At 58.4% G+C, this 27,875-nt stretch overlaps 1 protein-coding gene across 1 annotated transcript; it reads left to right on the top strand.

The window, feature by feature from the left end:
• The first annotated feature begins 81 nt into the window (after positions 1-81).
• Positions 82-27,731, top strand: UNC93A (unc-93 homolog A). The gene is made up of 8 exons (XM_043592747.1): positions 82-320; positions 6,129-6,310; positions 7,317-7,546; positions 9,043-9,168; positions 13,275-13,486; positions 15,279-15,414; positions 16,414-16,545; positions 26,947-27,731. Exons 1-8 carry the CDS (start codon positions 231-233, stop codon positions 27,210-27,212), a joined length of 1,374 nt encoding a protein of 457 aa, XP_043448682.1. The 5' UTR covers positions 82-230; the 3' UTR covers positions 27,213-27,731.
• The last annotated feature ends 144 nt before the right edge of the window (positions 27,732-27,875 follow it).

Genomic DNA, 27,875 nt, shown 5'->3' with positions numbered 1-27,875 from the left:
CTGTGGATTGCAGAGAAGGTGAATACATAGCAGCGCCCCTAGTGTTTCACAGTGTCGGTGATAACCAAGCTCATGAACTCCCAGCAGCCTTAATGACCTAGGTGCCTCTAACTCCGACGAGAGACAGAATGTGACTTCTCGGTACAGACCGCTTTTCCCGTGCCCCGGTTGGTTTCTTTTAGGGAACTACGAACCTACGTGTCCACTGATGGTTGACGTCTTTAATCAGGATGATGGAAAGCAGCCTGAAGAACATTCTTGTGGTTTCGTTTGGATTTCTGCTTCTCTTTACGGCCTACGGAGGTCTGCAGAGTCTGCAGGTAAGCGAGGACACTTCTGAACAAACGTCCATCTCTTGGCCTCTGAGAATCCGCAGGGTCACAGAAGACAAGGAATGTAGGATTTCTTGTTAACCGATTCACTCCCAAATCCTCTCAAACAGTGGTTTTTATGTGCTTACAAATGTGCAGCCCCACCCTCTCCGACAGGATTGCACAACAGGGAGTGTGTGTTTGACCCTTGGACAAGAACTGTGGGTCTTGGGCTCGTGATGTGATTTGCCTTTGACACAGTTAAAAAGAGAGAGGCACACGGGAGCGGCGGGGTGGCTTAGTCGGTTGAGCAACCAACGTCAGTTCAGGTCATGATCTCACGGTTCGTGAGTTCGAGCCCCCCATCGGGCTCCGTGCTGACAGCTCAGACCCCGCTTCAGATCCTCTGTCCTCTCTCTCTACCCCTCCCCCGCTCGTTCTCGTTCTCTCAAACATAAGTAAAACACTCAAAAAAAAAAAAAAAAAAAAAGAGGGAGAGTCACAGGATGACTCATTGCGGATTCTGTGTCTTCGTGCCTTTGGCTTTGTGGTTGGGGTAGTAACATGAATTTATCCTATTTTGCTAGACCATAGAGATTCCAAGCTTCTTTTTTTTTTTTTAATTTTTTTAATGTTTATTTATTTTTGAGACAGACAGAGACAGAGCATGAGCATGAGCAGTGGAAGGGCAGAGAGAGAGGGAGACACAGAATCCAAAGCAGACTCCGGCCCCTGTCAGCCTGACACGGGGAGTGAGCCCACAAACCGCAAGACCATGACCTGAGCCGAAGTCGGACACTTAACCTACTGAGCCACCCAGGCGCCCTGAGATTCCAAGCTTCTTTAAGCAAAACAGTGAACTAGGACAAAGTTGTCTCCATAGCTTTGACCCCAACCCCCATGGCACTCTCTCCTCCTCAAGCCTCTAAGAGGCTGTAACAAGGGTCACATTTGCCTAAAAGTAGATTGGCTGTATCTTCCCCAGGTAGTTACTTGTTGTTGTTGTTGTTGTTTCCTTTTTAAAGTTTATTGGACGGAACGTGTAGGTTTCATGAGCGGTGGAAAGGTGTCAGATGGTTTTCCTCTCTTCTCTTCCTCATTTCCTGTCGTCTGTTTCTCTCAGTAACCAGTTCCTTTCTCTTGTTTTTCCAGCTTCTGCTCCATAATGACTTTTTGGCTCTGATGTAGGAGACCTGTTTTTGTTTTTGGTTTTGTTTTAAATCCGAGTTACTTAACATACATACACAGTGTAGGGTTGGTTTTGGGAGTAGAACCCAGCGATTCATCCCTTGCATACAACACCCAGTGCTCATCCCAGCAGGTGTCATCCCAGCAGGTGTCCTCCTCGATGCCCATCCCCCAGCCCCTCCCCCCTCCCCTCCAGCAACCCTCAGTTTGTTCTCCGTATTTAAGAGTCTCTCATGGTTTGCCTCCTTCTCTTTCTTATCTTGTCTTTCCTTCCCTTCCCCTGCGTTCATCTGTTTTGTTTCTTAAATTCCTACATATGAGTGAAATCATACGGTGTTTGTCTTTCTCTGACTGACTTATTGTACTTAGTGTAACACACTCTAGTTCCATCCACGTTGTTGCAAACGGCAAGATTTCATCCTTTTTGATTACCGAGTAATATTCCATTGTGTATATGTTGTCTTTATCCATTCATCACTTGATGGACGTTTGGGCTCTTTCCATACTTTGGCTATTGTCGATAGCGTTGCTATAAGCATTGGGGTGCATGTGTCCCTTCGAGTCAGCACTCCTGTATCTTTTGGATAAATACCTAGTAGTGCAGTTGCTGGGTCGTAGGGTAGGTCTATTTTTATTTTTATTTTTTTTATTTTTTAATTTTTTTTTCAACGTTTATTTATTTTTGGGACAGAGAGAGACAGAGCATGAACAGGGGAGGTGCAGAGAGAGAGGGAGACACAGAATCGGAAACAGGCTCCAGGCTCTGAGCCATCAGCCAGCCCAGAGCCTGACGCGGGGCTCGAACTCACGGACCGCGAGATCGTGACCTGGCTGAAGTCGGACGCTTAACCGACTGCGCCACCCAGGCACCCCGATTTTTAATGTTTTCAGGAACCTCCACACGGTTTTCCAGAGCGGCCACACCCGTGTGCATTCCCACCAGCAGTGCAAGAGTGTTCCCGTTTCTCCGCATCCTCGCCAACATCTGTTGTTTCCTGAGTTGTTAATGTTAGCCACTCTGACAGGTGTGAGGTGGTATCTCGTCGTGGCTTTGATTTGTATTTCCGTGACGATGAGTGATATTGAGCATCTTTTCATGTGTCGCTTGGCCAACTGGATGTCTTCTTTGGAGAAGTGTCTTTTCACATCTTCTGCCCATTTCTTCACTGGATTATTTGTTTTCTGGATGTTGAGTTTGACTTGTTCTTTATAGATTTTTGTATATTAACCCTTTATCCGATACGTCATTTGCAAATATCTTCTATTTTATTTTAAGAGAGAGAAGGAAAGAGAGAGAGAGAGGGAGCAGGGAAGGGGTGGAGCGAGAGGGAGAGAGAGAATCCCAAGCAGGCTCTGTGCTGTCAGCACAGAGCTAGATGTGGACTCAACCCCGTGAATCATGAGATCATGACCTGAGCCGAGATCAAGAGGTGGACACTCGACTGGCTGAGCCACCCAGAGGCCCAGTTGCTTGTGTTTGGAAGTGTACTTAACACACGGGCCACAACCCAGAGAGAGCAGGTGGCCCCCACCCCCCACACACCCAGACCCACCCCAGTCTGCCTGGGGTCTTGGGAGTAGAAGCACCCATGATCATTGCTGAGGTGCCCTCTTCCTTGGAAGACATCAGAGGACCAGACCTCCAGCTCTGTGCACCATCCGCCACCCACTTCCCCCACCTTCTGTCCCAGCCCGAACCGCCTTATCTCCTCCTTTGCTGGTCCAGAATATGTAAACATGGTTTAACTGGGATAACTGTCTCCATTGATCAGGACTGGCTTAAGCAAAAGAATTCAATGACATGGACAGAAGTGACCTGAGGCATGACTGCATCCCCGCCGTGCTGGAAGCACCTGTCTGTCCCTGTCATTTCCTTTGGCTTTCAACTGGCGGGCTTCATTCCCAATCCCCAGGGTCCCAGCCCTGATCTGGACTCACCCCGGGACCCAGGCACGCGTCTACACAGCCTTCCCCCTGCAGCAGCTGCAGCCTTCACACCCCTGTGGCTACTGATCTGCTAGTCCTTCACATCTCCACTCGGATGTCACCTCTTTCCCTTCCTTGCTCCCTGGAGCCGAAGTCTGGGTGGGGTGCTCACAGGTGCTGAGGCAGACGCCTGTGATCGCGTGATGCCAGGACCACAGCCACCGCTCCATGACCGAGTCCCCCTGACCAAGACGGGCCAGACACGCAGGGGGCAAACTATGGATAGTTCTGTGAACGAGAGTCATGGGTGCGTGCTAATCTCCAGCTGAACTCTCTTCTCAGGCTCTCTATGGGCTTAAAGATCCGACCCTACTCCCCAGTACTGAGCTGGGACCTATCTTGGCAGGCTGCCCAGCATCATCTCCCAGAAGAGCTTGACGGCTCTGGCCATCGTGCAATGTTCGTGCTGCCTCTCCGCCCAGGATGAGGCCCGTGAAAACGCATCCCCACATCTCCTGCCCCCGGCACCTCCCACCCTTCCCCAGGTTCCCCCTCATCCTCCAGGTCTCATTTGGTCTTCACTCCTTCTAGAAAGTCTTCCTGACCCCACTGGGCTGGCCCGAGTTTCCCTTGCAGGACTCACTCCCCAATGCAATAGACTGTTTGCTGCTGTTAATGATTCCTCTTGGCTCCTGTCCACTGTGCACTCCTGGAGGGCAGTGGCTGCTGAAATTTCCTTTCTTTCCACTAGAGCAGGTGCATACAGCCTCTGCGGGTAAGCGTTGAAGACTCTATTTGTTGAATGTCCCAATTGTTTATGCAGGCAGATCTTGCACAATTCGAGCTCAACATGCACACGTACTTATCTGCACACGTGTATTTGCCGACTGGCTCTCCTAACACGTGCAAACACAGGTGTTTGAACGTGGCCATTCACATAGAAAAGAAATTTGCTTTTGAAATTCCACTTTGGCTTCTGGCATCCGTCTTCCTTTTCGGTGGTTTGCAGTCAAATCCGATTACAAGTGCCTTATGCACTTCGCTGGCTCGCGGCGGTGCCGTGGGCGGAAGAAGTCCCAACGCAGAGAGACGCCTCGCGCCTCTCACTCCCACCCAAGGAGGCGACCCCAGTCATACAGGAGGAGTTAACGCGCATGTATGAAGGAAACAAAGCCTCAGGCTCATCCAGCTCTCTCGCTCCGCACTCCTAGCAGCCAGAGTCATAAATGGAAATTTCCAGCTAACCCCCATGGCAGAACAGAGTGCTCAATTTCCACCTTCCAGCCAGATGTCAGAATTCTCTTGGGACTAGCTGTTTTTATCATCCGTTTTAATTCATCCGCAAATACCCGTTTAAGTCCCTGCTTTGGGCTAGGCATCGGGAGAGATTTGGAAAAAGCAGAACATTTCCCTGCGTTCGAAGGTATCGTTGTCAGCTGGGGTGACATCGTGGGTCAGCATGTGGTGTGGGTCAGCATGTGGTCAGAATTTTGCCACAGAGGTCAGGCAAAATTCCAACAGCAGATCAGAGCACAGGTCTCCGTGGATGACGTTATCCAGGAGCCCTCAGACACCCCTGATCTGCGCTGGAACAATGGGCACCCTCTGCAAAGCGAGGACAAGGAAGGTGGGAGCACGTCGGGGGGCCGGGCAGCAAAGGAAGCGGGAATCCTGGACCGGTGGACACAAGGCAGAGTAAGAAGTCAGCCCGAGGGTTTGGGGTTCCGGGGGGCAGATCGGCAGTGAGGGAATGTCAGAGAGCAGTACCTGGCCGCGTGGTATAGGGTCCCTCGCCACAACACGTCTTGCAGGGGCGACCAGGCAGGAAGGGATGTTAGAAACCAGGCATTAGATTGCCAGCTTCCAGATCATCTGGGCACCCCACTGTGCTTGTCAGTCTGCGAGCAGTGTTCCCTTCTTTATCTCTTCCATGAAGACAGTAACTCTGTTTCCTCAGCTTAAAGGGGAGAAATACAAAGCTCTCCTAGAGATAAAAACGGATTCACAGAAGGCGTGTGGCCATCTGCCCCAAGCGACCCCAGCACCGGGCCTCAGGCTTTCCCTCTCCCCAGGATCTAGCAGCAGCTGACTCATGGTTCGGACTGTGCTTCCTCCCAGGCCTCACCTGTCAGCTGGGGGGGAGCACCTGTCAGCTGGGGGAGAGCACCTATCAACTGGGAGGGGAGCATCTGCCAGCAGGAGGGGAGCACCTGAGCATCTGTCAGCTGGGAAAGGAGCACCCGTCAGCTGGGATGGGAGCACCTATCCTCTGGGAGGGGAGAACCTGTCAGCTGAAGGGGAGCACCTGTCAGCTGGAGGGGAGAACCTGTCAGCTGGGAAGGGAGCACCTGTCAGAGGAGGGGAGCACCTGTCAGCTGGGAGGGGAGCACTGTCAGCAGGAGTGGAGCACCTGAGCATCTGTCAGCTGGAGGGGAGCACCTCTCATCTGGGAGGGGAGCACCTGAGCACCTGTCAGCTGGGAAAGGAGCACCTATCCTCTGGGAGGGGAGAAACTGTCAGCTGGAGGGGAGCACCTGTCAGCTGGAGGGGAGCACCCATCAGCTGAGGGGAGCATCTGCAGCTGGGAGAGGGCACCTCCTCAGAGTAGCCTGTTGCTCGTGGCCTCAGGGACCTAGTGGTGACCCAGAGCTCTGTCCCCTTGGCTACTGGCCCCTCTGACCAGGGCTGGGTTTGTCCCCACAGAGCAGCCTGTATGGCGAGGAAGGGCTGGGGGTGACGGCACTCAGCACGCTGTACGGCGGAATGCTCCTGTCCTCCATGTTCCTCCCACCGCTCCTGATTAAGAGGTTCGGCTGCAAGTGGACCATCGTCATCTCCATGTGCTGCTACGTGGCCTTCTCCCTGGGCAACTTCTACGCCAGCTGGTACAGCCCACACGGCTCGCGCCCGGGTCTGGGTCAGGACGCAGGTTCCTGCTCAGGAGCACTGAGCTGGAGCCTGCTTGAGGGTTCCCCGCTGCTTTCACTTTAAAACGAGTGCCGTTTCCGGGAATTCCTGTCTGCTGCTGGGACAGGACAGGCTTTCTTCCCCTTTTTTCCCCGCCAAGATGTCTCCGTCCCTTTTGCTGGGCCTATCTCCTCCCCTGCTTCCCAGCCCTGACCTTCCCTCACATTTTTCATGGGCCTTGAGTTTCCCTGTCTGCACCAGGGGCACTTTTGTGGCCCCAATGATGAGAGCTAGACCTTGACGAACACGTCGAGGGTGAATTTCAGGAGACTTAGCAGAAGGTGACCCGAGGACCCAACACCGTGGCCTCACCCCATCACAGAGAGTGGACACGTCAGGGTGCAGGGGCCCAGCCTGAGACCTACCTCCTCCCTGATGGAGAGGTGTCCTCTGGGACCAAGCTCCAAGGGCACCGGCCCCACAATCTTATTCCCGGGAACACACCTATCAAACATCCCTTGGAGGGACACCTGTTGTCACCTCGGACATAATGATTACGGTGATTTCACGTTCTTCTTTTTCTTATTGCCATGGAATTTTCACACAGAGTCCTCAATGAAGAAGGTAAACCAATCACTCAATCGATCGATCAACGTTTCAAAAAATAAATAAATCGTTTTAAACATAAAGCTGTTAGAAATACTCAAAAACCACCCAGCCTTATTTGTAATCCCAGCTCATTGGTGGTTGCTTGCAAACACAAAGAAAACTCACTGGCAATGAATTTGTCTCTTGCAAACTAACCAGAACCAGAAAAGGCACCGAGTTGGGTCCTTTATCTGGGTCTTGTGGTGAAGCCGTCAGTCTAACCAATCCATAAACATGACAAGGCTTACGATGGGCTAGGCATGGAGTTTCCTCCTCCGCAAAGGTAGGGAAGATTGGAGGGGGGAAGGTACTGTCTGTCTGTGTTTTATTTTACAGGTTCACCTTGGTTCCAACCTCCATAGTGCTGGGTCTGGGAGCAGCTCCGCTGTGGTCTGCTCAGGGCACGTACCTCACCATCATGGGAAACACACAAGCAGAGAAGGCGGGGAAAGTTGGCAGAGACGTGGTGAACCAGTATTTCGGCACCTTCTTTCTCATCTTCCAGTCGTCCGGGGTGTGGGGCAACCTGATCTCATCTCTGGTGTTTGGCCAGACACCCAGTCAAGGTAAAAGGAAACGGGGCTCCGTGATGACCCCCGAGAGGGCCCCCCATCCCATTTACACATGTCTTTATTCCACAACTGGAGCAGGTGAATCACCTAAAGACGTGGTTCTCAACTGCCTGTGCCCAGCCTTCCCTGGTCCCCATCTGTTCCCTGGGGGAGTCTGGGCAGGTCCGTCTTGTCCACAAGTGCCCTGGCCATTCTGACTCTGCCCTCTGTGGGCAGGGGGAGCCTCCCAGAGTAGTGTCCTGGGAGAACAGAGGGCCACTGCCAGTGGACCTTGGGTTCCTGGAGTCATCACTATCCTTTTAGACTAAGAACAGGCTCGACTGATTTATTGTCCCACTGAATTGATCCACTATCCAGTGTCTTAAATGCTCCACAAACGACCTGTTGTCCTGTAACCGATTTGAACATTTGACGGCTGATGTCTTAACCCATGTTTTCATCTGGACATAAAGTGTGGGTCTGTTTTATGCCTGCGCCCTCTGACATCTGAAGATTTAAACCAAGGACAGAGGGAAATAAATCTCTTCAATTCTTACAGGAAACCTTTATCGATGGGGGGTGGGCAGAGGTCCTGACTCCTGACTGCTATCTGGATTATTTCTGTCTCTTTGTCCTGGACCTGCATCCTGCCATCCCCTATGAAGTCCTGCCTTTGGGGGACTCCCAAATCCCCCTTCCCCTGTTCCTCATGTGATGCCATCACTTGCTAAGTGCATGGAGAAGGGAAACCAGCAGGTCATAGACACCCGTTTTTACTCATTATCGCTGTCGAGGTCAACAATAATCCAACAGAAACTAGAACTAAGGTTCGGTCTCTACAGCATGACTGGTGGGAAATGGAGTGGACAGGTTTAAAGCCATTTGGGCAAGAGAGCTTAATTCTCTAAGCGACCCCAGGACCCAGACCCCGAGGAGCGAGGCATTCCAAGGGCCCGGCGAGCGCACCAGCCAAGGGGGACTTGTGGCGCTCCATGTGATGACATCTGTATCACGACAGATGTCCTTTCTTCCATGACGTCCGCCTCCTCCAGAGACTCTGACACGGTCTGGGAGCCACTGGTGGTGCCCACTTTATTCTTTCAGCAGATTGGGAAACCAGCATTCAGAAGAGGGCCAAAGCAACCTGCCCAAGGTCATGGGACCACTACAGATGAGTGTGAAAGAGAACGCAGTGGTCCTGACACGTAGCCTAAAGCACCTTATTTCTTCTTGATTAGTTCGGAAATGTTGGATGTTTTCATTATGTCCGGAAAGTAATACAAGTAGCTGTTGTGCAGCGTGTCTTAAAATCATGGATACGGCCACGTGCCCGGGGGAAGTGTATCTGGAGGCACTTGGTCAAACAGACCCGTGTCTCGTGGCTTTGACCCATCGTGACTCTTGGCCCTGGGGTGTCCAGGCCCCTGTTGGCTGCACACTTGAATCCTCCTGCGCCTTGTCCTATCAATTTTCCACGTTCTCCTGTCATCTTTTTGCTTCCGACTGCACAGAGGCCATCCCAGAGGAGCAGCTCCTGTCTTGTGGGGCCAGTGACTGTCTGATGGCCACAGCGTCCACCAACAGCACCCAGCGACCCTCGCAGACGCTGATCTACACCCTGCTGGGCATCTACACGGGTATGTGCTCACGGCGGGCTGAGTCCCAGGGGAGGCAAACCTAACTCTTCCCTGGGTTGAGAAAGAGCAACTTCCCAACGTACAGATATTCCTGTAAAGTGTGCTCAGCTTTGCACCGATGTGTTCTTCGTAGGAAATCAAGTGCAGAAGACCAGGGCTGTCTAATAGAGTTTCCTGTGATGACAGAGTCATTTTTCTTCTGCAAAGTTCTGTAGCCGTCAGCCCCATGTGTTTATTTATATTTTTACTACCTAAATTAAAAATACTGTTCCTAAGTCACAGCAGCCACATTGCAAATGCTTGATGGCCACGTGGGGCCGATGGCTACCATATTGGACAGGACCAGGGTATACCACGGTATTGATGGATTGGCTACTTGTGTGTCAACTATGTCCAAGTGACCCTGGAAATCCAAAACCCTGTAAGTTGTCATCTTTTTCTGAGGAATATATTTGAATGGCTCCTGCTGGTGTGGGGCCGGGGTCCTTCTTGCAGCGACCATTCTCCAATCAGGAAGACCCCAGGGTTCTCAGCTACTGGTCACAATGCAGCTGAGGGACGCACACATTGGAAGTTCATGGAAAGATGGGTTCTACTGGTTCTTATCCTTAGAAGCTCATGTTAATGCAAAATATTTATGTGAATCATTTTCTAAATGACCTCCCTGTTAGAGTCACTAGATTTATAATTAAAGGGGGTATTTTTAGAGTAGTGTTTTTTGTGTTGGCTGGGTCGGTTTGTTTGTTTTTACCGTTTGAAGAGAATTTAAATCTATTCTTTGTCCTTCTTAAAGATCACGGGTCTGAAATATGTTGAATTTGGTGGGACTGAGTCCCGGGATCCTAATGGGATCAAAGGTTACCAAGGCTGCGTGTGCCGTCAGAATCCATCCCTATGCTGAGACCATCAGCTGCAGGCAAGGTCACCTCCAGATCAGAGGTCACTGAGTGAGAACTTGTAAAACAGCCACTTTGTGTTGGCAAAGGGGAGCGAGCACCAGCGAGTGCCACGCCATAACGTGGACCTTCTCCGGTCCTGAAACTAGTAACTCAAGACCTTCGATAAGCTCAGAGCCCGATGCAGGAGAAGATGTGTATTCGGCTAACAGAAATTCGATGCACCTGTTTTGAACGAGGTTTCCAGCTGACACGCGGTCACATCTTCTCGGGGGATTGGGGTCCAGGGCAACTTTGACGAGGCGGTGGTACCGAGCGGGTGTCGAAGGACGAGGAGAGGCTTACCAGGCAGAGAGGGAGGGGGGAGAGGGCACTACAGGCAGAGAAGCACAGAGGCGCTGGTGTGGCCGCGGCGGACGAGGCCCTGGAGGGGACAGAGGAGCCGGAGACAGTTGTGGGATGAGCCGTGACCCACCGTGAAAAGCCTTGATGCTGTGCTAGACGGTCCGGACAGGTGTAGACTCCTTTCCTGGACAGACTCCAGCATTAGCGTCCTTTGGAAATACAGAAAACTCGTGGGCAGAGAAGCCGGCCCTTGTGAGACCCCCCCACCCCCGCCCCAATCCGCAGGAAGAATGAAGAGTAAAGGGCAGCGAGCGTTTAACCACAAAAACTAAAGCTTCTGCGGACCCAGAACTGCGTGTTTGTCCCCCCGTCTGCAAAACAGCAGTGCTCCAGCTCTTCCCCCACCGGCCGGACACTAAATATTCTAGGCTTGAGGACCGAGTGGTTTCCACTGCAACTATTCAGTGATGTTTTGGCGGGAAGAGAGGCCTCAGTTAACATGTCAATGAAGAGCGAGGCTGTTTTCTTTTCTTTTTTTTTTTTTTAAATGTTTATTCATTTCTTGAGAGAGAGACAGAGCGTGAGCGGGAAAGGGGCAGAGAGAGAGGGAGACACAGAATCCGAAGCAGGCTCCAGGCTCCGAGCCGTCAGCACAGAGCCTGACGCGGGGCTCGAACCCATGAACAGGGAGATTACAACCTGAGCCGAAGTCAGACGCTTAACCCACTCAGCCACCCAGGCGCCCCGAGGCTGTTTTCTAATAAGACTTTACTTACAAAAGCAGCCAGGAGCAGGAGCTGGCCCACGGCCTGCGTTGCCCTGGTCCCAAGGAACAGCACAGGCCGTGGAAAATGCGTTTTTTGCATCCTCAGCCCCCGTGTGAGTTTCCCCTGCTCAGCACGCGGCCCTCAGGCCCCTCCCGCAGGTCTCTGGCCGCTGCCCCAGGCCCAACGTTACCCAGAACTCATGCCCACTGCATCCAGGGGCCCGAGGGAGTGGCAGTCCAGACGGTCGTGTCAAACGGGCACTGTGCACGTGTCCCATGAAGAAATCGTCTCTGATTATTCGTACCCTGGCCTCACACAGGGTTTCATGGGTCCCCTTCCTGTGAGCAAGGCCGTGTTACCGTAGAAACACACACGCACACACAAAGCAAACCAAAATGGAGAAGAACGGACTAAAGGAAAGAACTCTGCCTCCCCAGAGTGTTTTCCCGCGATCCCTGAGCTCTGTCCTCACGAGGCAATTCCTTTCGAAGCCATTCCCTCCAGTATACTAGACGTGCGACACACGCACGTTCACGCCCCTTGAGAAGGTTCTGGGTCACGGGCGGCCCTGGACCGTGTGTGATTTTTCCTAGTAAACACGTGGCTTCCGTACCACGACCCAGCCGCAGGGCTGCCTCGGGGCTCTTATCCTGGGAGTCATGTGTCCCGATGGCTTCACGCGCCTGCCCACGGGGGAGGCCGTGGCCCCAGTCAGTGGGGAGCTGACGGCACGCCTCCTCCACGTGGTTACACACCCGTCTTGCCTGTGCATGGACCGCTCTGGAAACCGCTTCGCAGCTGAGATGCCCAGAGGCCCCCTGCACGTGGCTCTGACTGGTGGCACTCACCGGGTCTCCAGGGACAGGTAGTGACTGCCCACGACCTCGGACGGCAGGTCAGCAGACTTCCGTGCGCCGTGTGTTGGAAAGTGTCGTCAAAATGCGGAGTTACCCCGACCTGGGGAGAGAGGATTGTGTTCAGCCCAGGGGAAAGCAGCTGAATGACAGAAATCAGGTTTAGAAGTAGATCGGCACCTCCAGGGTGTGCGGGGCGTGTGGGGACGGTCCGGCATCGCATCTCTGCCGACAACGTGGAAGGGGGCGGGTCGTGAGCCGGGCGCTCCCCCAGCACCGGGCCAGCGCACCGTGCAGGCGGACGCTGAGACCAAGTACAGATTTAAAAATAACTCAAGTCCTCTTCAAGGCTGCCGGGCCTCAGCCATCGGGCTAGAAATCCCTGGCGGCCCCTCAGAGAAACGGAAAAAGCCTCCCGGCTCCCGAGTCCCTCTGTGGCTCGCAGAGCACCGTGTTTAGCACCGAGCCAGGGAGGAGAAAACCGGGTATACGCGGACCCCACACCACCAGGAAGGAAAGAGGTGTCCGTGTGAACAAGAGTCAGTGAGCTGTAGCCCTCGATCCGGGTATCGAGGTGGGTTCGTGGTGCAGACGGAGGTCCGGTCACCACTGGGGAATCACAAAGGCGCATGGTGTCCCCCACGGCAGGGGGTGGGGATGAAGAGTTGTCTTGAACAAAACCCGTTTGCACAGTTAGCACACCTGCACCCACCGCGAAGGGGGCGCCCCCCGCGCAGTCCCTCCGCCCGGGTCCCGGGCTTCCGCGGCCCCGGGCACAGCACCCCACCTGCAACGGCGCCCCTCAGAGCCCTCCCTCACCCAAAGCCCACAGGTGCACGGCTCTGCTCTGTCCTTCCCCTCGGCCGGTCCCCTTGGGGGATCTGCCGCCTTAGAGCAGCTTACTGCCACTTACTGTCTACAAACACGCGCTATCCCATCGTATTCAGGAGGCGCCACACTCCTGCACCTAGCTCGCCCCCCAGGGCTTCCGGGTAAAGATGCTGGAAGAGACACAAGACTCAGCAAACGAGAACCGCGGCGACTCGCCATCCCGAGAAGGGAGACTGGCCGTCAGTGGGAATTCCGTGAGGGTCAGGACAGGGGAGTGGTCGCTCGGGAAGGGCGCCGAGGAGTTTGTGTTGCTGGCCCCGAATGGATGCCCCCAAGGAGAGGAGGGGGCAGATGGGGGGTGAGTAGCAGGCAGGTCCTGGACCTCGGCCTCGCGCCCTCTGTCTTCCCTCCAGGGAGCGGCGTCCTGGCCGTCCTGCTCGTGGCCGTGTTTCTGGAACCCATCAAAGGTGCGCAGAGGAAACGCGAAGGAGACGAGGGGCCGTCTTTCTGGTCCACCCTGCTGTCGACCTTCAGGCTCCTTGGAGACAAGCGCCTGCGTCTCCTGGTGCTGCTGCCCATGTACAGCGGGTTCGAGCAGGCCTTCCTCGCGGGCGACTACACCCGGGTACGAGACAGCGCGGCACACGGGGCACCTGTGCGGCCTCACCTGTGCCCGTGGGGTGCTGCCCCGGGGCCGGGCGGGGGCCGGGGCTCCCGAGGGAGGGGGACGCCAGGTCCTTCGCGGCCTGCGGAGAGCTGTGCTCGTGGTCTAGGTCACTCCCGCCTCCCCGGGGCCGGGCCTTACCTCCAGGGACCATGCGTCCCTCGAGATGTGTCTTCGGGGGGGAAGGGGGCCCCGGTCACGCGCGAGCCATTGCACAGAACACCTGCGGGATGCTCGCCTGCACCCGACACTGCCCGTAGTTTAGACTCAAAAGTAGGGAAAGACATAAAATCCACGAATAACACCTGGAAGTCCCCCTCGGGCCAGTTTTCAAATGATGCGTCTCAATCCGGAGATGGATGTGGCTCTCGGGCCTGTCACCCTGTCCTGCCCTAGAGGCCTGACCCACGCACTGCCCGCCCCCTTCTGTGCGCAGGGCAGGCCTCCGTGGGGCAGGCCAGCAGAGGGAGGCCCGTGCCCTGGGGCGGGCCCAGCGGGAAGGCTCGGCCACCATCCAGCTCGCTCCCTCGTGGCACGCTCACCAAGCTGCTGTCTCTCTGGCTCCCTGCCCACGTGGTGTCGGGTCCTGAGGAGCCTCCCGGGGCCACAGAAAGGCTGCCTCAAACAGGGGCGGTGGACATTGGAGACCCCCTCTTCCAGAAAGGGCTGGGTGGGAGCTGGGGCGCCGAGGGGCTGGGGAGCCAGTCCCAAGGGTGCTCCCCGAGGATTGCCCTTCCTTGTCCGGAATCCGGAATTTTCTCCGAATTCGTGCCCGCCACAAGCCCCCTCCCAGGTTAAATCCGAATTCCGGGCAAACCGCAGTATCTTTTAGGCTGCGTATGTTCCGGGCGGGGTTTGTGCGTCCCGGGTCCTCTCTGGCCCCCTGCTCCCGGGACGGCCCTGACGGAGGGCGGTGGGGTCCAGAGAGTCCACACAGATGACGGAACCGTCCCTTGGCCTTTGGTCAGGGCCCCTCCCACGGGCCTTGCCGCTGACCTCCGGCCTTCTTCCTCCGCCTCTGCCGTCCGAAGCAGCAGCCTGTGTCTGTGTGTCTGTCCCGGCTGTGCGCGGGGACCAGAGTGGTGGGTGCGGGCGTGAGGGCGTCGGCGGTGGCAGCACCGGGGCCGGGGGCGCAGCCGCTGGGACCTCACGGCCTCGTGCGGGAGCACTTCTCGCCTCCGCCGAGATGCGCTCCGTTCTCTTCACTTCTTCTCTATCAGGGGTTTGCCTCCAGGGCTGTCGTAGGTTCACAGCAAAACCACAGGCGGTTCAGGCTCCCGAATCCCCCTGCCCCCTCCCCACGCAGCCTCCCCATCATCCACGTCCTGCGCCAGAGCCAACAATGACATCCCGTCACCACCCCGTCGGGGGCCGTCCTGGCGCTGGACGCCGTGGGTTGGGGCAGACACGCAAGGACACGTGGGTAGGACACTAGGGTGGCACAGAGCGGCTTCGCCGCCCCAAGAATGCGGGGGGCTCTGCCCGTTCACGGCTCCCCACGCCTTCCTCCAACTGTCGTGCAGAGGAGGAAACGACCGAACCCGCGAGGAGGGGCCCGAGGTAGCGCCTCCGTGGTCTGTGAGAACACACAACGTGAGGCAAAGGCTGCGTGGGGGGAGCCCCGTCCAGACGTGTGTCCTTGTTACTTCCTACCCGGCTCGAGCACGAGGCTCCAGGCCGGTCCCGCCTGGCGGCCGTCACGCTGTAACCCCCGCGGGCCGCCCGCTCACGTCCCCCGTGCTTCGTCCTGCAGTCCTACGTCACCTGCGCCCTGGGGATCCGGTTTGTTGGTTACGTGACGATCTGCTTCTCGGCCACCAACTCGCTGTGCTCTGTGCTGTACGGAAGGCTCTCCCAGAAGACGGGCAGAGCCGCCCTCTACGCGCTAGGTGCGTGGACGCGCTTCCCAGACGCGGGCGGGAATGGTGGCCGGCGGAGTGAAGGGCGCGTTCCGCTCAGCGATGGTGCAGGGGCACCACAGGGAGGCTCCCGGAAGCAGGCGACCCGTCCTCACGCGGTGCACAAGGACGCATCCCCCTCTGTCCCTCTTGGGAAGGGAGGAGAGAGGAAACACACAGCGGTCGGCGCGAATAGCGAGAACTATGGGCGTCAACGGTCACCTGGCCACCCGGTTAGGGTCTGAAGCGTCTGGGGCAGCGGGGACACGGCGAGAAGGGGAAACAGTAAATGTTTGTCAGCTCCTGGTGGGAGTAACCCGCATAGGTTCCCAGGTCATCCTTGCAATCGCCCCGTGGGGGGTGGGGGGGGCACTGCCCACTCTGCAGATGAGGAAACGCAGGAACAGAGAAGTGTGGTGGCCCACCCCAGGCCACACAGCCAGCGCGGATGCACCCGTCTTCAATGCGACAGCAGTTTCTGGACCGTCACGAGGCATCTCTCACCGCCTCGTCGAGACAGACGCCGCAGGGCGTGTGCACAGACCGTGGCCCAGAACTCAGGGCCCGCTGGGGTAAAGCCAGGAGGAGTGAGCCTGGGAGCTCCGGCCGCCCCTCCGTTCTCACCCCTGCCCGCTCGGGAGGGCGGTGCCGTCCCCAGGCCGCCACCACTCAGGGAGCGGCTCCTTCCTCACTTCGGGGTCTCCTCGGCCAGGGCACAGAGACCCCCCCCTGCCAGGCGCAGGGCACACCTCCCGCACGGTGCCTGACGCAGGGGAGGCCTGCGGTGAGCAGAGGGGTCACCCTGCTGAGCACGTGGCAGTTGGACTCTGGAGGGCACACACGCGGGCCAGCCGGCCCGGCCGGGGTCAGAATCCACGCGAGGACGTGGGTTTGGGGCATTCCCAGGAAACGTTTACACAGTGCGGCAAATGGAGACTCCGGAACCACTCGGAGCCCTCACTTCCGGCGGTTTCCCCTCTGCATCCACAGGTGCGGTCACCCACCTGTGCTGCATAATCGCCCTCCTGCTGTGGGAGCCTCACCCCCGCCAGCTGGCCGTGTTCTTCGTGTTTTCTGGCCTCTGGGGCGTGTCCGACGCCGTCTGGCAGACGCAGAACAACGGTGAGCGCCCCCGCGTCTCCCGCCTGGCCCGGCCGTGGGGGGCAGGCGGTGGCGGAGGACCCCGCGGCCGGGGCCACCTGGGGAGATGACGTGCCCGGCGGGGGGTAGTGGGAGGCCCGCTCCAGGTTCTTTCCGTGGACTCGAGGGACTTTGAGCGTCGGTTCAGACCCAAGGTGCAAAAGACGAGAATCGCCCAAGGGTACAGCTCCCTTCCCTTCTAAGAATGGTGGTCCCTCCCCGGCTTTCTGCTTGAGGAGCGTGCCCGGTGCCGGGCCCAGGAGGCTGGAGAGGCCTTCAAGGCGGCCTCGGTCCAGATGGGGAGATGGCTGTGTGATACTCGCGGTGGACGAGCTGGCAGGTTACGGTGACAGCATCCAACCAAGGGCACTGGGACTGCGGGTTCGGCTTTCTGGGAGAACGGAGTCGGGGGTGGGGAGGCGGCCAGTGGGGGCTGCATCTGGAGGTCACGCCTGAGCCAGGCCCTGGCTGATTGTCCCCAGATAGAGCTGCGGTGTCAGCAGGGTGGGGAGTTTGGGAGGCAGGGGGAGGCCGGGGTGGGGCACAGGGGTGGGGGAGGCCAGGGGAGCTCGGGAGGCAGGGGGAGGCCAGGGGGGCCACGGGGGTGGGGGAGGCCAGGGGAGCTCGGGAGGCAGGGGGAGGCAGGGGGAGGCTGGGGGAGCTTGGGAGGCAGGGGGAAGCTGGGGGAGCTTGGGAGGCAGGGGGAGGCCGGGGGAGGCCAGGGGAGCTCGGGAGACAGGGGGAGGATGGGGGGGCCACGGGGATGGGGGAAGCCAGGGGAGCTCAGGAGGCAGGGGGAGGCAGGGGGAGGCTGGGGGAGCTTGGGAGGCAGGGGGAGGCCAGGGGAGGCCAGGGGAGCTCGGGAGGCAAGGGGAAGCCGGGGGAGGCCAGGGGAGCCCGGGAGGCAGGGAGAGGCAGGGGTGGGGGGGCCACAGGGGTGGGGGAGGCCAGGAGAGCTTGGGAAGCAGGGGGAGGCCGGGGGAGGCCGGGGGAGGCCGGGGGAGGCCAGGGGAGGCAGGGGGAGCTCGGGAGGCAGAGGGAGGCAGTGGGAGGCCGGGGGGGGCCAGGGGAGCTCGGAAGGCAGGGGGAGGCAGAGGGAGGCCGGGGAGGCCAGGGGAGCTCGGGAAGTAGGGGAGGCAGTGGGAGGCCACGGGGGTGGGGGAGGCTGGAGCAGCTCGGGAGGCAGGGAGAGGCGGGGGGGGGGGGCACAGGGGTGGGGGAGGCCAGGAGAGCTTGGGAGGCAGGGGGAGGCCGGGGGAGGCCGGGGGAGGCCGGGGGAGGCCAGGGGAGCTCGGGAGGCAGAGGGAGGCAGGGGGAGGCCAGGGGAGGCAGGGGGAGCTCGGGAGGCAGAGGGAGGCAGTGGGAGGCCGGGGGGGGGCCAGGGGAGCTCAGGAGGCAGGGGGAGGCAGAGGGAGTCCGGGGAGGCCAGGGGAGCTCGGGAAGTAGGGGAGGCAGTGGGAGGCCACGGGGGTGGGGGAGGCTGGAGCAGCTCGGGAGGCAGGGAGAGGCGGGGGGGGGGCACAGGGGTGGGGGAGGCCAGGGGAGCTCAGGAGGCAGGGGGAGGCAGGGGGAGGCCAGGGAGGCCACGGGGGTGGGGGAGGCCAGGGGAGCTCAGGAGGCAGAGGGAGGCCGGGGGAGGTCAAGGGAGCTCAGGAAGCAGGGGAGGCAGTGGGAGGCCGGGGGGGGCCAGGGGAGCTCGGGAGGCAGGGGGAGGCCAGGGGAGGCCACGGGGGTGGGGGAGGCCAGGGGAGCTCAGGAGGCAGGGGGAGGCAGGGGGAGGCAGGGGGAGGCCGGGGAGGCCACGGGGGTGGGGGAGGCCAGGGGAGCTCGGGAGGCAGGGGGAGGCAGGGGGAGGCTGGGGGAGGCCAGGGGAGCTCAGGAGGCAGGGGGAGGCCGGGGGAGGTCAGGGGAGCTCGGGAAGCAGGGGAGGCAGGGGGAGGCCGGGGAGACCAGGGGAGCTCGGGAAGCAGGGGAGGCAGTGGGAGGCCGGGGGGGGGCAGGGGAGCTCGGGAGGCAGGGGGAGGCCGGGGAGGCCACGGGGGTGGGGGAGGCCGGAGCAGCTCGGGAGGGATGCCACAGAGCAGACTGGGGGCTCGTCAGCAGCAGACGTCCACCCCTCGCAGTCTTGTGCCTGCCAGTCTGAGACCAAGACAGCAGAGGCCACTTCCTGGTTCAGAGAGCTGTGTCCTCACGTGGCGGAAGAGACAGGGGGGCTCTCTGGAGACCCCTCATAAGGACACAGGTCCAGCTCACGAGGAGTCGCCTCGTGACTGAATCGGCCCCCAGAGGCCCCGCCTCCTGACACCATCACCTCGGGGTGAGGGGTCAACCTATGAATTTGGGGGACACAGGTGTGGTGGCCACGGAGGATGGGACACGCTGAGGGGACAGCTGGGCCAGGATGCTGGGTGGTGGAGTGGGGAGGCAGGGGGCCAACGGGGGCCAGGCCGCCCGGGGAGGGTCCAGCTTCGCTCAGCAGAAAGCGCTCACCCCGGGAAGGACGAGGCCGGCCCCGTCAGGTTACGGAGGGACGGACGTCTGCGGTGTTAACTCGGGAAAGACAGCACAGAGCTGCACGGAGGAGGCGGCCGTGGCTGCGCAGAGCAGGAGGGGAGGGAAGGTGAGGAGGCCAAGCTTCCGGACAGAATGCACAGCGTGCGGGAGCCGCCGGGCCAGCGGGCGGGCGGGGCCTGTGGCCTCGGGAGCAGCGTCCCAGGATGGGGGGGAAGGGCAGACACATGGCGGGGGGCACAGACACAGAGAGAACGCGGGTGGGGGCTCTCAGCGCTGAGAGGTGCTTCTGTGTAAGGTCCACACTCACGAGGATGCGTCTAGATCCGAGTCAGGGGAAGAGTGAGGGAAGGGCCAGCAGACGGGAAGGCGGCTGAATGAGGGCATGAGGACGAGGAACGGGGGGACAGGAGCACAGAGGTGTCCCCCTGGCTCCGAGGAGGACAGCCGCCCTTTGGGGACCACAGGAAGGAAGTCGGAATAAAGATCCACAGGAGGACTTGTCATCCCGAGGAGAGGAGTTAGCAGAGTTCTCACAGAGAGCTGGCCAGGGACAGTGGGGACAGCAGGGGACAACAGGGACAACGGGGACCATGGGGGACAGCGAGGACAGCAGGGGACAGCAGAGACAACAGGGGACAGTGGGGACCATGGGGGACAGTGAGGGACAGTGGGGGACAGCAGGGACAGCAGGGGACAGCGGGGACAGCGGTGGACAGCAGGGACAGCGGGGACAGCTGGGACAGGCGGCATTAGTGAGCTATACTGCATGCTAGATGCTGGGAAGGCACTCAGGGACAGAGCCCACGGGCAGGCTCACTGTTACCCACACTCGGGGAGCCGGGGGTGGGGGGCAAAGCAGAGAGGCAAGGTCACATGCAAGGGCCGGGCCCCGAGGGCAGAGTTCGGACTGGGGCCCAGGCCTGGAGCTGCCGCCCAGAGCCCCGGCCGTTCCTTTAGACCATCTCTGGAGTCGGCCGGGAGCGAGTGCAGAGCCAGCTGGTGACCCCGAGGCTTCGCCACCCACACACACAGGCCAGGAGGCAGTGACACGGCACTTGCCAGGTCACACAGGGTGCAGCCTGAGACAGAGGCCACCAGAGGTCGGGCTGAGGTTGATGGGTGTCTGTAGGATGCGAGGCCCCACGGGGATGGGCAGTGAAAGACACACAGCAGAGGAAGGGACCATCGTGGCACAGGGGTCCAAGGGCCTGGCCCTGACTTCAGGGGCGTGCCGCGCTGGGCCGTTGGTCGTAAGGCTTCCGGGCGGGAGGCTGTGCACGGAGGGTCTCACTCCCGCTGAGCAGGAGGACCCCCCGTGGGAGGGAAGCGAAGGTCACCTTGCAGGTGACAGGGGCAGCAGGGGCGGGTCCGGCTGCACAGTGAGTGGCTGGAGCCCAGCAGGTGGCCAGGGAGGCCCCGTGGAGGTCTGAGCAGGGGGCTCGACCAGCCCCCAGGGAGGCCTGATGTGGGAGTCAGCCGGAGCCGAGCGACTGGGGCGTCAGGGGGGGCTCCCGCGTCAGCTGTCGGCGGTGATGGGATGAGCCAGAGCCGAGGGGCCTGGGAGACACCGCCGGGACGGGAGCGGGAAGCAGGGGCGTGGGCGGCAGGGGTGGAAGCCACGTGGCCGCGGGCTTAGATTTGGGGAGTGGGTGAAAATGACAGCCGAGTCTCCCACAGACCCATCTACAGCCTGGGATGGGGAGGGGGTGTCAGGGGCCCAGGACGGGCCAGGAAGAGAGCCGCTTCCCCTAGAGATGCGACCACCCAGCCCTGACCTGGGAAACAGCAGGGGGCTAGAAATTCGGTCGGGCCCATCCCCCGACTCCTCGAGGGCGGGAGGCCGGCTGCTGCCCCTGCGGCCACGACCTCGGCCCTCACGGCCTCCGGACCCCGCGGTGGCCCCTTCCTTACGACCTGTGCGCTTGTCAGCTCACAGGGCAGCTGGAAAACGTCTTCGGACAGAGCGGACCCTGCTGCGTTTAAGGGCTTCGGGCTTCACGGCCTGTCTACTGTCCCCATAGCGCCGGTGAGGGAAGGACGCGCAGACGCTGGCGTTAGCGTTCTTGGCGGTCCCGAGTTGTAAACCAGGGACAGGTCACGTCACCCAGCGAACCCGCACGCAGGGGTGGGCGACTGCGGGTGGGTTACTGCCAGCTTGCGGGCGTCTCTGACCCCTCGGGACTTTCTTCGTGTCTGCACGTTAAAGGTCAGGCGAGGGACCGGGGAAGGGGCCGCATGACGCGTGACACTCCTTACGGTAAGCCTCCAGCTGTTTCAGGGGACTGGGGCAAAAATGCTTGGCTTTCTTTCCCCCCGAGACGCGGGAATCGCGGCTCTCGCCCTCCTTTCCGGCCTCGGACGCGGGAGACTGAGGCCGGGCCTCGTCCAGATTGTGCAGACCACGTCAGGCGAGGTCTCGCGGGTGAACGGAAGGACTGCCTTGAGTTAAAATGAGCTATTTCCATCTTCCTGCACAGGCACAAACTTCTTTTTTTTCAAGGAGAGACTGGTTGCGGGGGAAAATTGTTCTTTTCATGATTTAAGACTTTCTTTTGGAGTCTGAGCTCGCGGTGGCCTCGGCGGGGAGCGATGGTTTACCCCCCGAGTCCCCTGCAGGCTGACTCCACCAGGCTGGCCTAGAACTCACGGCCGGGCAGCACGGAGCGTCCCCGCGGTCTTTGTGTGTATGAAGGCTGCAAATTTGGTCAGCTTTCGCCGCCACGGACGCCGCCAAGAGCAGCTCTCTCTTGTGTTTGGAAACAGCGAGTTGGGCTTCTCATCTTGTCCCTGGACGTGTGTCTCTCGTTTGAGACAATACGTGAGGCGAGCCCGTCCTTTCCCGATCCGTGAGGCAGCACGCAGTTCCGTGTTCTCGCCGTCGCTTCCCAATTCAAATACTGACGCAGAATCAGCCGGATGCCTGGCCCACCCGGCCTCCCTCCGGGAGCGGGGCTCTGCAGCCCGACGCTGGACATCCCCCGGGGCTCCAGAGGCTCCCGCAGAACCTTCGATCTGGGCCACTTGTTCCCGTCTGTTCATTCGCCCTGACGGTTCAGGAAAGACAGGTGCCGTTGCCATAGCAACCCTCGCACACCAGTGCGCTGCATTTGAGATTCAGAACGTCTGGGCTAAAAATACTCCCTCGCCCTGCTGGCCGCCCAAAGGGGTGTTCTGGGTTGATGAACACAGAAAACGTGAGCTCTCGTGTGCCCAGTTCACTTAACCTGTCTTTTCCAAGCAAACAAGACGGCCCGAGGACCCGTTCACGCCTCACGCGAGGACGGGAGTCAGCCTCTGCCCGCGCCCACCCACCGGCGCCTTCCTGGGGCGGGATGGGGCTGGCAGAAAGGCTGCTTTTCTTTTTAAGTAACCTTTTTATTTTGGAATCATTTGAGCTCACAGAGAAGTTGCAAAGACAGTCTGGAGAGTTCCCGTATAGCGTTGACTTAGTTTCCCCTAACGCTAACATCTTACAAAATCGTGGTAACACTTGTCAAGAAGAGGAAGTAATGTTGGTACATGAGTCGACTAAACTTTAGACTTTATTTGGTTTTCTCCAGTTTGTGTGCTCCAGGGTCCCAGCCAGAGGCCACACCCAGGGCCCCACCCAGGGTCCCATCCAGAGTCATCCAGGGTCCCTCCCGTGGCCCGCCCCAGGCCCCCACCCGGGGCCCCCACCCAGGCCCCCACCCGGGGTCCCATCCAGGCCCCCACCCAGGCCCCCACCCGGGGTCCCATCCAGGGCACCTATCACGTTGAGTTGCCACATCTCCTTTGTCTGATCTGTGAAAGTTTCCTTGTTGTTCACGACCTTGACAATTCGGAAGAATACCAGTCCGGCATTTGGGAGCCTGTCTCTCATTTGGGGTTATCGGATGTTTCCTGTGATTAGGCTGGAGTTATGGCTCTGGGGGAGGAAGCCTCCAGAATAAAGTGCTCTTCCCATCACATCAGTCACTGAGGATGAGAAGAACCTTGATAGGCGGTCAGCCTGGGCCCGCCAGACTCAAATTTAATCTTGAAATCTAAAGATGCCAACCTCCAGACAAACACATCAGCTTAAAGTCAGAGTGGCCGTGTCACTAGAATATTCATGAAATTGGGGTGTGTTTGCTCTGGCACTGTACCTACTAAGGGGGCCACCGTACCTGTTGGCCACAGAACGTGGAAACACCTGCCGCTCACAGCCCTGGTGTCTCGGACTTGGATTTTCTTCCTACTCCCCCCACCCCCCACCTGCCCTCTGGTGACCATCAGTGTGTTCTCTGTAGGTAAGAGTCTGTTTCTCGGTTTTCCTCTCTCTTTTTTCCCTATGATTGTGTGTTTTGTCTCTCAAATTCCACCTACGAGCGAAGTCCTATGGTATTTGTCTTCCTGTGACTGACTTATTTCGCTTAGCGTAATACACCCTCCGTGTAATCCGTGTACGCTTAGCGTAATACATCCCTCCGTGTCGTGGTAGATGGCAAGGCTTCGCCTTTTTACGACTGACTGATATTCCATTGTATACATGCCACATCTTCTTTATCCACTTGTCAGTCAGTGGACATTTGGGCTGCTTCCGTCATCTGGCTCTTGGGCATGATCCTGCCATAAACGTCGGGGTGCTTGTGTCCCTTTGAATCGGTATTTTTATACCCTTTAACTAAATACCAAGCAGTGCAATTGCTAAACCATACGGTAGTTCTATCCTTTTTGAATGTTTACTTATTTTTGAGAGAGGGAGGAGAGACAGCACGAGCGGGGAAGGGGCAGAGAGAGAGGGAGAGAGAGAATCCCGAGCAGGCTCTGTGCTACCAGCACAGAGCCCGACGATGGGGCTTGATATCATGAACCGTGAGATCGTAACCTGAGCCGAAACCAAGAGTCAGACGTTTAACCCGCTGAGCCACTCAGGCGCCCCAAGGTAGTCCTATTTTTAACTTCTGAGGAACCTCACAGTGTTGTCCATAGTGGCCCCACCAGTTTGCTTTCCCACCAACAGCGCACAAAGGTCCCTTTCTCTCCACATCCTTGCCAACACCTGTGCTTTCTTGTGTTGTTGGTTTTAGTCATTCCGACAGGTGTGAGACGATATCTCATCCTGGTTTTGATTTGCATTTGCCTAAGGATGAGTGACGTTGGGCACATTTCCTGAATCTGTCGACCATCCATAGGAAGACGAGAAATCTTCAAAATACTCTGAGGAGCTGCTGACTCCCAGGTCTTGTTATCAGACTCTCTTTGTGGGTGAACTTGTACTAACATGGACGCCTCGCAGACCCGGACAACAAGGGCACCTCCTCTGAGCCTTCCAAACAGCCTCCTGTTGTCCCAAACACACGTATGTTGTTCATAATGTGCGTCTCACGTCGTATCGTGCCGGTGGCCTTGCCCTCCTGAGTCCCTCCCGTGGTAGGTGGACAGCCGAGTAACCGGATGCCAAGAAAAACCTTCTGGGTGTTGATGTTCACAGGCAGGGCCACAGGAAACCCTGCTGCTGGCCCCCAACCTTCCCCGCGGTGCTGGAGGGCCTCTCTTCCCTCCATCCCTCCCCTGCAGAATGTAGGGAGAGGGAACAGGGCAAAGGGCAAGGGAAGGAAGGGAGCTGGGGGAGGGAGGTGTGTGGGAGTTCCGTGTGCGCTCTCTCTCCCACCGTGCACAGCTGCCCACCATGCAGGAAGGGAAGGACGGTCCCAGGAAAGTCCCTACGACTTCCCAGACTCCCGCTGTCCCCAGGAATAACAGGCGCAGATCACGTCTGGTCCCACTGAGGCTGGGGGCAGAGGGCAGTCCGTTCCTCCTGCCCGAGCTACAGGACTACACTTGACACATTGGTCTGCTTATTGTCTCATGCTCTCTACTCTGGTTATATGTCCTGTGTTACCTCCACTCCCACCGGGGTGGGGGACTTCTGGGCAATAACTAGACAGAACGAAGGGGAAGAGGCAGCTCTTGTCCTGGAATCGCCCCCCCCCCCCCGTTTCCTTGTGTTACTATTTATCCTCTGAGCGACCGCATCGGGTCTCTGACATGGCGCAGCAACCCCACGGGACGTGGGCTCGGTGTTTTACCTGTTGGTTCCCTACTCGCTTCATGAAGTCGCCGTCCATCCACGGGCCCACTTGGCCATTCCACGAGTACCTTTACTGACACTTTGAGAGCGCTGGAATTACTGTGATGAGGATGGGACGCTGGGCGGGATGGCCTCGTGGGGAACGTGACCGAAAAAATCAGAGGCGTGCCGCCGCTGGCCGGCCACGTGCAAGGGCACGAGACATGGAAGCCTGGCAGTGGGGCCGGAGCGGGGGGCACGCTCCACAGTGACAGGTGGTGCTGGGCTGGGACAAGGCCAGGTGACAGCGGCATCTGCCCCCCTGATGAGATATTTGTTCTACCCCAAAGCCAGGCGGGGCCACTGAAGGCACCGGTGTGGGAGGGATATGACACGTTTACACTGTAGAAAGATGGCCCTAGTGGCAGTGTGGGGTCACACGGAGCAGGTAAGACAAGAGAGGAGGAAACAGGTCTGGAGCTGACGAGAGACGAGGCAGGGAACCGTCCAGACGGGACACATGGGCCACAAGGAGAGGGAACCCGAGCCCAAGTCCAGTGAATGGGCCGAGGGCTTCCTGAGAGCACACATCACACCTTGTTCATGTTTGCAGACCCCAATGCTGTGACTGCCGCATAGTTGGTGTGGATGGACAGCGGTGTAGACGGAGGCAGGAGGGGTGAAGGGGACCCGAATCCAGCTGGTGTGATCTTTGGGAGAGACCCGGCTTTGTTTCTAAGCTGAAGGGAAGGAGAAGGGCTCCAGTGATGGGGTCAAGTGCCCGAGGAGACAGGAGCGGAGTGTGGCCTCTGTGGAACGTGCCCAAGGAGAGGTGTCCTTGGCGAAGAGACAAGTCTACCGGCCAGAGGGGAGGGTGTGGTGGCCGGGGCAGCTCAGGAGGACAGAGCGGGACAGGCGGGCGCTGGGCATCAGCCGGGATGCTCGGGACGACCCCTGGGGGTCCACCGTCCCTGCCGAACGCTGTCAGCCTCCCCGCGCGTCTGCCAGCTCCCTCAAGTCACGGAGGTGGGGATGCTTCCGGTCCTCAGCGAGGAGCACCACACGTCTTAGCACCCCTGCAAACTGGAAACAAAAATCGTTTACTTCCACCCAGAAGCATGTATCAGGTTGCAGCAGGCTGCTCGGGCCGCCAACGGACTACGGTGGGTGGGGGGTTCGGCAACACGCAAGGCTGTTTCCCACAGTCCTACAGGTCCGGGTGTGGACAGGCTGGCTCTTCGGACGCCCCTCTCCTTGGCCTGCGGACGGCTGTCTCCTCCCTGTGTCCACACACGATCGTCCCTTTGTGCACGTCTGTGTCCTGACTCCCTCTTCTTATAAGGACACTAGTCATGTGGGACGGGTGGGAGGGGCCTCCCTAACGAACTCATCTACCTCCATCACCTCTTTTAAGGCTCTGTCTCCACACACAGTCGCATTCTGAGGTCCTGGGGTTAGGATTGCTTGCGTTCGTCTTTGCTTGGGACCCCAGGGAGTGGTCGTGCCTCGTGTGGCACACAGGTCAGGCCTCCAAGCTCACCTTTTCCTTTCCCACGTAGTCACCCACCGAGTGACGGCTTGGCCCGAGTTCCCACCAGTGCTAACGTCGCGTGAATTCTGTTTCCTTTACGTACGATGCTTCCTCACTGCCAACGATGTGTCGCCTGACTTGGCAAAGTCCCCATCGTGAAATAATTCCGGGTTTTGGTACGAAGCGAAAATTCCTGATTTTGTTGAGAAAATTGGGCAGCAGGAAAGCCACCGTTTCAGCAATAGTTGAAAGCAATCGTTTGAGGTTTTGAAGCAACGTGTTCATGCCCGTGTCTCCCCCACAGCTCTTTACGGCGTTCTGTTTGAGAAGAACAAGGAGGCGGCCTTTGCGAACTACCGCCTGTGGGAATCGCTAGGCTTCGTCATCGCCTTTGGATACAGCACTTTTTTGTGTGTCAACGTCAAACTCTACATCCTGCTGGGGGTCCTGAGTCTGGCCATGCTGGCCTACGGGACCGTGGAGTATCTGGAGGCCAAGAAGGCGGCCAGGCCAGCCACTGCGGAGCAGGCAAAGCCAGCAGAGGGGGAGGAAACGGAGACAGCCATGTGAAAGGGACGCGCACCAGGCCCGGGAGCCCCGCGTCCCCAGGAGATCTCCATCTGAAGTGCCTCAGACCTTATAACCGATTCTTCTCAACTACGGCAGCGACACCGAGCCGTCCTGAAGACATCACACCGTCACATGGTTTTGTGTGATTTTTTTTCTATTCTAATAAGCGTTCCATCCACCCTGTCGCTCGCAGAGATCGAGAGGGAACGTGAAGGGATCCATTCAGCTCACAAAGGAAGAAAGTCGGGGGTATCATCAGCCAACGGGAACTTGCTTAGATACAACAAACCACTGTACTTGCTTCTGTCGTACTCGCTGTCGTGGTCGTTCGTGAGAATTGGAAGGATGTGGACGTAGGGAGTCCAACACTGTCGTTTCACAAATGGGTAAACTGATGTCCAGGCAAGCCCGCCGACTCCCTCCCGGAGTCAGTGAGCGACAAAGCCGGGCAAGAGTTTACGTCTCTTGAAGCTTATAGACGATGAGTTTCTAAATAAATGCAACTACATCATGGGCTTATCTTCTGTGCAAACACTTTTATTCTAAATACTCGGTAGAGCACACACACACCAGTCACCAAGTAAGTGAGTGAGCCCGCCGTAGACTAGAATCTGTAAGACAACTGTTACACACCCACCTTCCGATCAGAACCCGCATCCACCA

The sequence above is a fragment of the Prionailurus bengalensis genome, chromosome B2 (assembly GCF_016509475.1).
Source record: "Prionailurus bengalensis isolate Pbe53 chromosome B2, Fcat_Pben_1.1_paternal_pri, whole genome shotgun sequence".
Lineage (NCBI taxonomy): Eukaryota > Metazoa > Chordata > Mammalia > Carnivora > Felidae > Prionailurus > Prionailurus bengalensis.
The sequence above is the reverse complement of the archived record's forward strand: the minus strand, read 5'-3'. Positions and strand labels throughout refer to the sequence as shown.